Here is an 11,028-nt window from a genome sequence, read left to right on the forward strand (position 1 = left end):
CAACCCGAACTCGCTCACCACCCCGCACCTCACCGTGCAGGCGCCCACACCCGTCGTCGCGCAAACCACCGCCGATGAAGACCAGCTAATCGCGGACCGCACGCCCGCACAGCAAGCGCTCGACACGGACATCGAGATGACGGACGGCGGGCCGTCGGTGCCGATCTCACCTAACGACGTGGCGCGCGAAGGCGACGCGGTGCAGACGGAGAGCGTGATCACGCAAGCGCACCAATCGCACCACGACGGCACGAAGGTGGACTTGCCGCCGCCGCCGCCGTTGGAGCAGCGGCAGAAGATGCAGCATGCGGCGGGGGGAGTCGATGGGGAGGGGAGGGAGGAGGGGCAGAAGTATTTGTTGGGGCCGGTGAGGCCGGAGTTGAAGGGGAGGAAGTGCCTGGTGTTGGATTTGGATGAGACATTGGTGCATAGTAGTTTTAAGGTGAGTTTTGAGCGTAGAAACGGAGGGCGAACGATTGAAGTGGACGCTATGATGGAGATGAGGATTTATGACGGACGTTATGATCTGGAAACTTACCGTTATCGCAGATGCTTCACCAAGCCGATTTCACGATCCCCGTTGAGATCGAAGGCCAATATCACAACGTATACGTGATCAAGCGGCCCGGCGTTGATCAGTTCATGAAGCGTGTGGGCGAATTATATGAGGTGGTAGTGTTTACGGCATCGGTTTCCAAGGTTCGTTTACTATCAACGATAACACGCAGAAGAAACGGTGAATCTAACTGCTCACAGTACGGCGACCCACTCTTGGACCAACTCGACATCCACAACGTCGTCCACCACCGTCTATTCCGCGAAAGCTGCTACAACCACCAGGGCAACTACGTCAAGGTACGTTTCCCGCCTCTCCTCCCAGCATCTTCCACCATCCCCTTCCCATCATCACCTCTCCGCTCTTACTAACCCCATCCAGGACCTCTCTCAAGTCGGCCGCGACCTCAAAGAAACCATCATCATCGACAACTCGCCCACCTCGTACATATTCCACCCGAAACATGCCGTTCCGATCAGCAGTTGGTTCTCCGACGCACACGACAACGAGCTTCTGGACCTGATCCCCGTGCTGGAGGACTTGGCGGGGCCGCGGGTCGCGGATGTGAGCTTGGTGCTGGACGTGTCGCTGTGACAGACGCACGCGCTCACATAACCACGATCCGAGACGGTCGAGTTCTATATCTTCCCAAGTTTCTGGCGGATGCGCAACGAGCGAGCGAGCGCGCGCTTCATCAACATGGCATGGCGAGGCGTTAGGCGTACAGTCCCTTATCTTATATCTATCTATCCACCCATTCCCCGTTTCACCAATTCATTCCCGCGAGCCATTCGAGATGGCGCGCCACGAACCCAATCCACCACCACATCCGACTGGCGTTCCCGCTCTTCTATTACTATCTTAATACCCCTCCCAGTCACCGTCACCGAACACACCAAACCCGCACCCGAACCACGTTAAACCCCATCATTTCCTTTGTTATTAGTCTATCTCCCGTCCAACCAGCACACACAGGCTCTTCCACCCCCTGAATACATCCATCGCATCTAGGATTGCTTCTTTTCTTTCCTGCATTGTGAGGTAGGGCAACGGAATCATCACGGCGTCGAATCGCGATTATTTTTGTTTTTCGCGAAGTCTGCACGTCTTGTACCATCGTGCTGAATGGATCGGCTGGATGAAATGGAAGAACACACCACATCCCACCACACGACACCTCATCCAATGTTTCGGGTTTTCCTTGAGTATATATACAAATCCCTCGCGATCTGGCTTGTGTGCATGCATCTTTTCCTTCCGCGTCCCACGGAGACATTGCAATCACGCTGGCAGAGCCGGTTCCTGTGCAGCGAGCGTGCATCTTCCATGCGATTGAGCGAACGTTGAGCGAGAGCGATGCCTTAGCCGTACCCTTCCCGTCCCTTCCCTTCCCTCCCCTCCCCCGTTTCTCCGAATTCTTGTGCTGCGACAAAAGTACCGGCAGCATTTGACCAGCAAGCGAGCGATCGAGCGAACGAGAGACGTGGACAGGTGTTCGTGCATCGACCTTCGACCGCAGCCAGCGACCTTTTCAAGATTTCTTCTCCACTCGATTTGAGCCGCGATTCGCTTCTGTGTAAACCTTTTACGGTCCCCGACATCCCCATCCGTTCGCCGCACTTGCCGGGTTCCATTATCATTCCCGTCAACAGAGCCTCGATGTTGGCTACCTTTGCGATTTAGGGGAGGCGAGATATCTGGATATGGAGCGTTAGAGGAGCTGGAAAAGAGGGTGGTCAGAGGGTGGTTATTGATGGATCGTGCATATGCATCGGAAGGAGATAGACGAGTGTTTCGAGGGGGAGTGAGGAGACTACTGTATGGGGTCGTTATTGCTGGGGTTTTTCGTTCTTGTCAAAAAGATAGGCGATAGTAATTGTATTGGTTTTTTGTGTGATGTTGATTCTGAAGTGCTGTGACCGTGATCGAGTAGATGGACTTGTATCTAAGGCTCGCTCCATCAGTGTTTAGGGGCTTCTGGGTTCTTGATACAGCAGCACTAAGATTTTTGTCATCACCGTTCTCATGACATATTCCGTGAATGTTAATACAAACACGTGTAAGACGCGGTTTGGTAAGCAATATGGCGGCCGCTCGCTCTATCAGGCCCAGTGCAGGTGAACGAGGGGCAGAGATGACCAGTGGGCTGTGAGACACCCAGAACCAGCGTTGAAGCTTTCTGATAGTGCCACCATCATCCCCGTCTCGCATGCATGCCCTCTTTTGTCAAGAAATTCATCGACATCACTTAGCCCTAGTCTTGTGATCTGTAAGCTACAATTTTAAGCTTTCTGCCGCCTTGAAACCGTCACGAGTCGAAGATATCCTGTCCCGGACCTCCGCTTCGAGCTCCATTTCGGTCGTACACACTGCTGCCTCAGCTGTGACGCTCAGCTCCAGATGGCTCGCGATCCATCCCCGGCAGATGATGCAGGCAAGGCGCCTACAAATGGGCAGGCGGAGGAGAAGTTGCCGCAAACGCCAAAGAAGATAGAGGTGGAGAGCACCGAAGCGATCGCAACGAAGCCCTCGCCTTCTCTAAGAAGCAGCAGTGGCTGGGACGGAAAGCTACGACATCCTAGCAAGATGGAGCAAGAGGAGGAAGAAAATGGCGAAGCTACGGATGAGGAGGACGATGAAGAGGAAGAGGAGGAGCCGCTGCGACAAACTCGCAGAGGGGAAACCCAGGTCGTCGAAGGGGAGGGCATCGATCCGGACGAAGACCTGCTTGATGGTTACGAGCCGGACACCACGGAAATCGACCTCGTCCACTGCAGGATCACATCGATTCCCGCATTACGGTTGGAGCGGTTCCCCAAGACCGAGAGACTATGTCTCCGACAGAACCAGATCTCGACCATCGAGTTCCCGCCCGAGCTCGCCACCTCCGTCCAAGAGCTCGACCTGTACGACAACTTAATCTCGCACATCAAAGGCCTCGACGACTTCACCGCCCTCACCTCCCTCGACCTCTCCTTCAACAAAATCAAGCACATCAAGCGCCTCTCCCACCTCTCCCGCCTCACCGACCTCTATTTCGTCCAAAACAGGATCTCCACCATCGAAAACCTCCACCACCCCCACCTCAAAAACCTCGAACTCGGCGCCAACCGCATCCGCACCATCGAAAACCTCGATAACCTTCCTTCCCTCGAACAACTCTGGCTCGGTAAAAACAAAATCGATCGCCTCCAAAACCTCGACCGCCTCCCCTCCCTCTCCCTCCTCTCCATCCAATCCAACCGCCTCACCTCCCTCTCCGGCCTCTCCCTCCCTTCCCTCACCGAGCTTTATATCTCTCACAATGCCATCACCGATCTCGCCCCTCTGGCCTCTCTTCCCAACCTCCGCGTGCTAGACATCTCGAACAATCCCGTCGCGTCGCTGGCAGGCGTGGCGCCGTTGACGAAGCTCGAGGAGCTGTGGGCGAGTTACTGTGCTCTGGAGGACTTCGAGGAGGTGGCAAGGGAGTGTAAGGAGATGAAGGAGTTGGAGACGGTGTATTTCGAGGGGAACCCGTTGCAGAAGCGGCAGCCGGTGTTGTATCGGGGGAAAGTCCGTTTGGCGATTCCGTGGGTGAAACAGATTGATGCGAGTAAGTGCTAAGTTTCCCCTATTTTGTTCGCATCTGCAGCTTTTGTTTAGTGCGCCTGCGAGCTGTGAACAGGACTAACGATGAACTTTGCAGCGTTTGTTAAAGTTTAACATCTGATGCATTGCATGTAGATGGGCATGCTCTCGCGAGCAGCAGTGGTGGACATGACATGGAGGATTTCGGTTACATACTTCAGGATGTATCAGGTTTCATGGCAGTGGCGTTTGGGGACATTTCTCACTTCAGTCCTCTTGTTCGATGATGACAGACACGAGACTCGCTCAAGCACGAGGCAAATTGGCGTGCACCAGGGTTGAAACAGGCATGACATTGTACGCTCACGATCCGATACGATCGCTCACTCTCGGCCACGAAACATAAATGAAAACATGGGTTTTCTGATCCGCGTATCCAGCGCTCCTACAGACTCCATGCAACACCAAACGGAACACCCCAGCTGGCTAATCGTCACTCCCAAAATCCTCCCCTCCCCTCCGTCCTTCTCCCAACCCCGTGAAATCATCTCCGCTCCCCCCTCTACCCCCTCGCCTCCTCCAACTCCATCTCCAACCGCCTCACCTTCTCCGCCAACTCTTGCTCCCGCTCACTTCCCCCTGCGCCCCCCTGCCCTATCTTCAGCTCCAAGCCCTCCACCTTCCCGTTCAGCGCCGTGATCTGCTTTGACTGCGCCTCGATCAGCGACTTGATGTCCGCCAGGTGCGTCCGCAGCACCTCGCCCGGTCCGCCCGCTCCTGTTGGAGCCGCAGTACTGGACGGCGCCGCGGTCGGCGTCGGCGTCGGCGCTGGCTTCTCGACGACAGTCGGCTGCGCGGGCTGTGCGGGCGCCGCTTGGGGAGTCGGCTTCGCGGGCTCCGTGCGCGCCGCCACCGCCGCCGATCGGTCGATGGGTTTCTGCACCTCCTCGAACTCCTCCTCGCTCTCCTCTTCGTCGCTCTCGTTGTCGTTGTCGGCGAACTTGGATGCCATGCTCGCGATGGACGCCTGGTTATCCTTCATGGATGGCGGCGGGCCGGCAGCGGCGACGGGCTTGGGCTTCTCCTCCTCGACGGGCTTCGGCGGCTCGACCTTGGCGGGTGGCGGGGTGGCCGGCTTTGCGGCGGCGGGCTTGTAGTCGGCGGGGATCTCCTTGGGCGCCTCGCCCTCGTAGACACTCTCCAGGGAGATCATGGGCGGGAGGCCTTCGTTACCGGCGAACCAGTCGGCGGCGGACATGGCGGGTTTGAGGCCGACGCATGGGGGGTAGATGTCGTCCTGGAAGACTTCGGCGCGGCGGGGCACGATGAAGGAGACGGGCTCGATGTGGGAGTCGTTGACGGTCTTGTAGGCGCGCATGACTTCGTTTTCGTGGACCTGTGGGTGGTGAGCTGGGAAGGGGGAAGAGGATGAGGGGAGACTCACGTTCACGCCGCGCTTGGGGACGAAGGCGATGCCACGTTGTGGATCGCTGGATTTGTATTCGGATAGATATTCGAACTTGTCGTTTTCGTACTCATAGTAGCGGATGTTGCCATCGCTGCAGTTGATTAGCACGTGGATAAAATCATTCCACAACCGAAACTTACCCCTTCCCGGCCAAGTATAGGCAGTTCGTCCCGTCGTCCCAGAACGGCATGCAGATACTAGAGATGGAGTCCAGGATCTGAAACCCACCGATGGGCTCCGTCGGCGCTCGCGCATCCCACAATCCAAGCTGCCGATCACTCATCCGCGAGAATCCCGTCGTCGCTATCCGGTCCAGCTCGCCCATCCAAACCGCCCTGCTGTTCTTCGCGCCGCTATGGCCCGCCACCTCATGCGCCGGCTTCTCCTGTCGAACGTCCCAGATCCGCAGCTTCTTGTCGCGACTGGTCGTCACCAGCAGGGAGCCGCTAGGATTCCACGACATGGATTGGACAATGTCGCCATGTTTGAGTTGTAGTTTCGAGGTTCCAGCTTCGATGTCCCAGAGCTTCACGGAGAAGTCGCCGGAAGAGCTGGCGAGCACGTTGGCGGCGGAGGGGTTGAATAGGACGTGGCCGACTTTGCGCGCGTGGCCGCTCAGTCGCGCAACGGGGCTGACGTCTGCCGGCTCTTCTGCATCGGTTAACAGGGTGAAGTCCTCTGGGACTTGCCAGATGAACACCTATTCCGGGTAAGTTGTTGTTATTCGCAGAGGCTCTGTCGTCATACCTTCCCATCATCGGCACCAGATGCGATCAAGGAGTCATTGAACGGGTTCCTATAGACCTTATCAGCATTCGATCCTCCTTGCCCACATCCGCCGCATTCCATACCAGTCCGTGTCTAGCACCGCTGCCGTATGGCCTCGAAAGAGCGGTAGCTGCTCTGGTAGCCGTCCCCGCTCGTTCACCGGGATGACCGCAAAAGCTCCGCCTCCACTCGCTTCCCAGTTGACAGCGAGGTATTCCGGGTTCGCCTGACTCCATTAGCGATCTCCCACGAAGTCCAGGAAGGCGTCGCACCTTGATGATGTTGGAGTCCCATGCGTTCCTCGAGATACGGAGGTTGTCATAGCATTGTTCCTGTCTCTTGTTACTTTCCATCTCTAGTGGACTCTTCAGCCAAGCAACGTACCTTCTTAGTAGAGCGTCCAAAGACGTGTCCTGTAACAGGAGCGCTGATTAGCAGTGATCTGACGGCGTAAGCGGTGGTGGTTGGACCTACGATACTTCGACGCTCGAACGAATCGGGGGGCCATTAGTCTCAGATGTTTTCGCCGAAGCAGCTCAGGACAAGATTGGTATTGCTTTCTCCAAGAATGAGTAGGTGATCAGGGTGTTTGTAGCAATAACAATAAGCTCGTGGTGAGAGCTTCCCCTTGAATCTTTAGCGGTCGCATCTGATACAGTGGTGGATTCGTCGGTGGGAATGGGACCCTGTTATTGCCTAGTCGCCTTGTGACCTTGTCGCCTTGTCCCCATTTTCCCTCACCCCCCTTCCCCTTTACAGTGACGAACCACACACAGCTTACTCCTACATCATACAGCCTATTACCCGTTCACACAACGATAAAGGTTATTCAAGGAACTTATAATGATGAGTTCGGGATTAACCAAACATGCATAACGGTTATACTATATCACCCTAATAGATATGTATGTCAGTTCTACCTTTCCCTAGATCTTAGCGGAGGAAGACCTTCACCAAATACCAACAGGACGCCTAGATGCTTCGTTCGGTCTCCCCAATATCTCAAGCGGGAAGGCTGATATCGCCGTAGATCATTCGGAAATCAAGCATTCGGTAGTCTGAGCCGGTTCGTAGTTCGGCAGAAATCAGACTGCGCCATCAGCAGAAGCCTATGACCAAGAAAGGCCCAAAGTTCCTTTTAACGGGTATATCAATTTGTTCGTCCGACCATATCATGCTAATGGTGTTCGCATCACCATCCAAGAATTATTACGGGCTTCCAACCACTCATATATGGTTTCTATTTGTCTTGAATTGAACATCGCCGGGAGATATCCTTGGTTCCGATCTGGAACAGCCTACGAGAGAATACCACGTCTTGTAGTGCCCATCCACGGCGGTGTAGAGGTTACTCCACATCTTGAGTACTGGATTCGTGTGGTCCAACATAGAATAATCTTTGATCATTACCCTGCAAGAACAATATGGCCCGGACCACTGACCTGACTGACGGGACTCAGGCGGCCTTTGTGGCCTTGTTGCATGTGAGCGAGTTCAGATCTTCCAATTTACGACCATCAAGATACGAAAAGATTTGAATTCCATATAGAAGTCATGCAATGAGAACCCGTCGTGCCCGTCGAATGCCTGCTACAATAGCTTTCCGCTCCAAGGACCCCCGTCCCCTGTTTCTGGACTTGGATAAGTTCCTGCTCACGAGCCTCGGCCCAGGCCGCACAGAGAATATCATGGACTATCTTGGGGGAGACGGGCACGTCTAGGGGTCAGGCGGGTCGGACCGGCGAGAATCCTCCCGATTATATAGCCAATGATGTCAAGGGAACAGGATAAGGAAAGGCGACTTTGTGCTCGCGATGGCTGAGGGACTTCTAAACGTTTTCAACGATAATAATTTTGGATGGCGATTATTCGGACATATGAGGATGGCGATATAAAGCCAACGGCTCGACAGTAGTATACGATAAGGATATGAATTCAACATGGTGCACCACCGGCTGTGATGAGCTTGGCAACCATCCGGCATATAAAATGCGTGTATCAACTTCATCTCTCATCAACCAACGCCGAACAAAATGATTCGACTGTAACCCAACCAGACCCATTCAACGCCACTCACACTCCCATCGTGAAATCATGCTCAATCCCCGGCGTCACGCTCGCCATGAACTTCAAAAACACAATGAGATACTGATCCACGCGAATCGCCACTTCTTCCTCCTGATTCTCCAACACCTCCCACTCCTCGCCCCCCTCCTTCTCCCTCGGCTCCCCACCAATGCTCGCCCCCGCCATCTGATCCACCAGTCCCTCCATCCCGCTGTCCCGCACGTCCTTCCCTTCCTTGAGCTTCGTCATCCGCAGCTTCAGCGCGGCGTCGGCGCGGTCGAGGAGGACTTTCATGACTGGGGCGTGCTTGCAGGGGTGCACGGAGGCCATCTTGACGCCGGCGTCGAAGAAGGGGAATTCTTCGAGCGTGACGGTCTTGTCTTTGTAGTCGCCGACGATATCTTCCATCATTAGGTGGGGAGGGAGGGGTTCTGAGGCGGAGAGGTATCCGGAGAGGTATAGGCGGGGGGTGCGGTAATAGGGGGTGTACATTATGTATAGGTTGTACTGTCGAGGGGGACTGCGTCGGTGTTAGATTTGTTAGATTCAGAAATGCCCCACGTGAGGGGATCGGAAGAAAACTTACGCCGCCGATTTCCCAGCCTTATTATCCCGGATGATCGCCTCCTCATCCGACTCCTCCTCCATATCCGGAATCTCATCCTCCTCCACATCCACCACCCCCTCCTTCCCACTTTCATCCACTGTCCTCACATCATTCACCCTCGCCACCATACTCTCCGCCATCCCCCCGGTCCTCAACCACCCATCATCCTCCCCCACCGCCCCCTCCTCTCCCCTCAACATATCCCTCACTAACGCCTCATCCACTCCGGCGTCGCCCGCGAAGTTCTCATCCAGCCGCCGATGGCACGGCACCCCGCGCGTCACCAGGTACTGCTTGTCCGGCGGCAGATGCGGGACGCCTTTCGTGGGTGGCGAGGCAGACGCCCACGACCACGAGGGAAACTTGTAGACGAGGAAGTCGCCGGCTTGGACGAATTCGTCGGGGGTGAGTTGGCCGGTGGCGCGGAAGTTGGAGACGTGAGAGACGGGGGCGTAGCGGTCGCGGAGGTCGGAGAAGGCGGAGCGGATGGATGAGGGGATCATTTTGAGGATGAAGAGGTTGGATAGAGGTATGAAGGGTGTAGAGGACGCTATGGAGCGTGAGGCGGCCAGGCGGGAGTCTCAGCCTAGCCCAGCTCAGCTATGGGGGGAGGTGTGGTCGATGGGATTTCGACGTGGTGTAGGGTCTTGGTAGGATTTCGGGGTGGAGATTCGATGGAAGATGTTTAGTTGATGCGGTTAGCTGGTGCTGAAAGGATGTTGATCACGAACAGGCAATAAAGGAAGTGTGTTTGTTGGAAATCAAAGTCAAAGACCCAGGCAGCATACAGCAAAGACGTGAAAGACGTGGAGTGTCATGGAGGGGTTCAGGTGCCAGGGCCGGCCGGGGTCGAGGGCCTGCAGCTGTGGCGGTGCAGTTTAGATCCTCCAATCAAAAACCTGGTCTGGATGGGTGCGGCTGGGTTTCCAGTAGAGTCACGTGCAAGGTGTAGTGTCTTACCTGGCTGAGTCATTTACAGAGTCATCTTTTATGGCTCATGCTGTGTCTCGAATCAACAGACAACAGTTGAGGCCTGATCTTGTCACGAGCGTAGCGAGTTACTTAATTGGGAAGAGTCACTTTTTGCTGTACGTATTCTGATTGGTCAGATAACCATAAATCACGTGATTGAAGTTCGAGAAATGCCACGTCTACTTGGCTACATACTTCCCTTTTTCCTTCCTATCCCCCATGGACCTTGCAGAGAGGTAGGAAGAGCATATGAAGATCGCTCCACCCTGCAGAACAAATACGATACAAAAAAGAAACCCCGCAACCAAGGCGCATGAAGCCAAAACGCCCACTAAACCTCTGCCGACCCAGCAAACTGTCCTCGAAACGGACAACTCCCAGGAACGCCAGAAAAGCTCGCAGAAAACCACCAAACGAACGAGTCAGACAGGAATTAAGGCCACCCCGAAACCGCACTCTATGGAAAAAGCCACACCGAAGCAAGCTTAAGAAACAAATTACCAAATAGCCAACCTAACCCAAAAAAACAAGACCATAAACAAGCAAAACAAACAGAGAGGAAAGGAAAATCAACATCGGGGCAAGTGCACCAAAAAGCCAGCTCATTAAGGCGACGATCAGGGACAATAACAGAAAACTACAAAAACAGAATAACCGGGCAGAACACCAAACTAAACATCAAAATACAAGGGGGAAAGCAGAACCGCCAAATCACCAGATCAAAGCCGGCGAGCCCCACATTCAGGTCACCCACAAACCCCTGGCAAAAACCCTCCAATAGAAGACCTGAGCAAAGCAAAGAAGATCCAGGGATGCCTGAAACAAACAGAACACAGAACCAGCAAAACACACACATGACCAAAAAATACACCAACCAGGGAAACGAACCACTAAGTAATCACACCAAACAACGACACCAAACGACCAGCATGTGATACTACTGCGAAGAAAACAAAAGCACTTAGATATGAGGCCAGATTCAAAAAAAGCAAACACCAGCCAACCCCCAACACCCTCTCG

General features: G+C 54.6%; 5 protein-coding genes across 5 annotated transcripts in view; 3 read left to right on the forward strand and 2 right to left on the reverse strand.

The window, feature by feature from the left end:
• Positions 1-148, forward strand: part of P152DRAFT_228887 (uncharacterized protein) — a 1,778-nt gene extending 1,630 nt beyond the window's left edge. The window contains exon 1 of the mRNA XM_033674546.1: positions 1-148. This exon is cut by the window's left edge and continues 1,630 nt beyond it. Within this exon, the coding sequence (XP_033529901.1) occupies positions 1-78 (78 nt within the window). The 3' untranslated portion in view covers positions 79-148.
• A 189-nt stretch (positions 149-337) lies between these two features.
• Positions 338-1,295, forward strand: P152DRAFT_228880 (NLI interacting factor). Its single transcript, XM_033674545.1, has 3 exons — positions 338-699; positions 757-855; positions 938-1,295. Exons 1-3 carry the CDS (start codon positions 550-552, stop codon positions 1,148-1,150), a joined length of 462 nt encoding a protein of 153 aa, XP_033529902.1. The 5' UTR covers positions 338-549; the 3' UTR covers positions 1,151-1,295.
• Positions 1,296-2,639: 1,344 nt separating this feature from the next.
• On the forward strand, positions 2,640-4,162 carry P152DRAFT_469110 (L domain-like protein; the record flags this gene model as incomplete). Its single annotated transcript, XM_033680871.1, has 2 exons — positions 2,640-2,704; positions 3,109-4,162. The coding sequence occupies 2 exons, from the start codon at positions 2,640-2,642 to the stop codon at positions 4,160-4,162; spliced, it is 1,119 nt and encodes a 372-aa protein (XP_033529903.1).
• A 61-nt stretch (positions 4,163-4,223) lies between these two features.
• On the reverse strand, positions 4,224-7,021 carry P152DRAFT_498200 (WD domain, G-beta repeat-containing protein). Its single transcript, XM_033682278.1, has 8 exons — positions 6,837-7,021; positions 6,747-6,775; positions 6,635-6,694; positions 6,446-6,588; positions 6,342-6,390; positions 5,735-6,294; positions 5,571-5,685; positions 4,224-5,522 (listed from the first exon to the last, which is right to left on the reverse strand). Exons 1-8 carry the CDS (start codon positions 6,868-6,870, stop codon positions 4,689-4,691), a joined length of 1,824 nt encoding a protein of 607 aa, XP_033529904.1. The 5' UTR covers positions 6,871-7,021; the 3' UTR covers positions 4,224-4,688.
• A 1,414-nt stretch (positions 7,022-8,435) lies between these two features.
• Positions 8,436-9,539, reverse strand: P152DRAFT_477499 (putative autophagy-related protein 3; the record flags this gene model as incomplete). Its single annotated transcript, XM_033681590.1, has 2 exons — positions 8,436-8,949; positions 9,016-9,539. The coding sequence occupies 2 exons, from the start codon at positions 9,537-9,539 to the stop codon at positions 8,436-8,438; spliced, it is 1,038 nt and encodes a 345-aa protein (XP_033529905.1).
• Positions 9,540-11,028: the final 1,489 nt, after the last annotated feature.

This window comes from Eremomyces bilateralis (assembly GCF_010015585.1).
Source record: "Eremomyces bilateralis CBS 781.70 unplaced genomic scaffold P152scaffold_39, whole genome shotgun sequence".
Taxonomy (NCBI): Eukaryota; Fungi; Ascomycota; class Dothideomycetes; order Eremomycetales; family Eremomycetaceae; genus Eremomyces; species Eremomyces bilateralis.

Bases quoted from the DNA above. Each gene is read 5' to 3' on its own strand.
- P152DRAFT_228880 (XM_033674545.1), top strand. From the start codon at position 550: ATGCTTCACCAAGCCGATTTCACGATCCCCGTTGAGATCGAAGGCCAA. The intron at 700-756 runs GTTCGTTTACTA...AACTGCTCACAG, and splicing joins TTACGGCATCGGTTTCCAAG to TACGGCGACCCACTCTTGGA. The intron at 856-937 runs GTACGTTTCCCG...AACCCCATCCAG, and splicing joins ACCAGGGCAACTACGTCAAG to GACCTCTCTCAAGTCGGCCG.
- P152DRAFT_498200 (XM_033682278.1), bottom strand. From the start codon at position 6,870: ATGGCCCCCCGATTCGTTCGAGCGTCGAAGTATC. The intron at 5,686-5,734 runs GTAAGTTTCGGT...AATCAACTGCAG, and splicing joins CTATACTTGGCCGGGAAGGG to CGATGGCAACATCCGCTACT. The intron at 5,523-5,570 runs GTGAGTCTCCCC...CACCACCCACAG, and splicing joins TCCCCAAGCGCGGCGTGAAC to GTCCACGAAAACGAAGTCAT.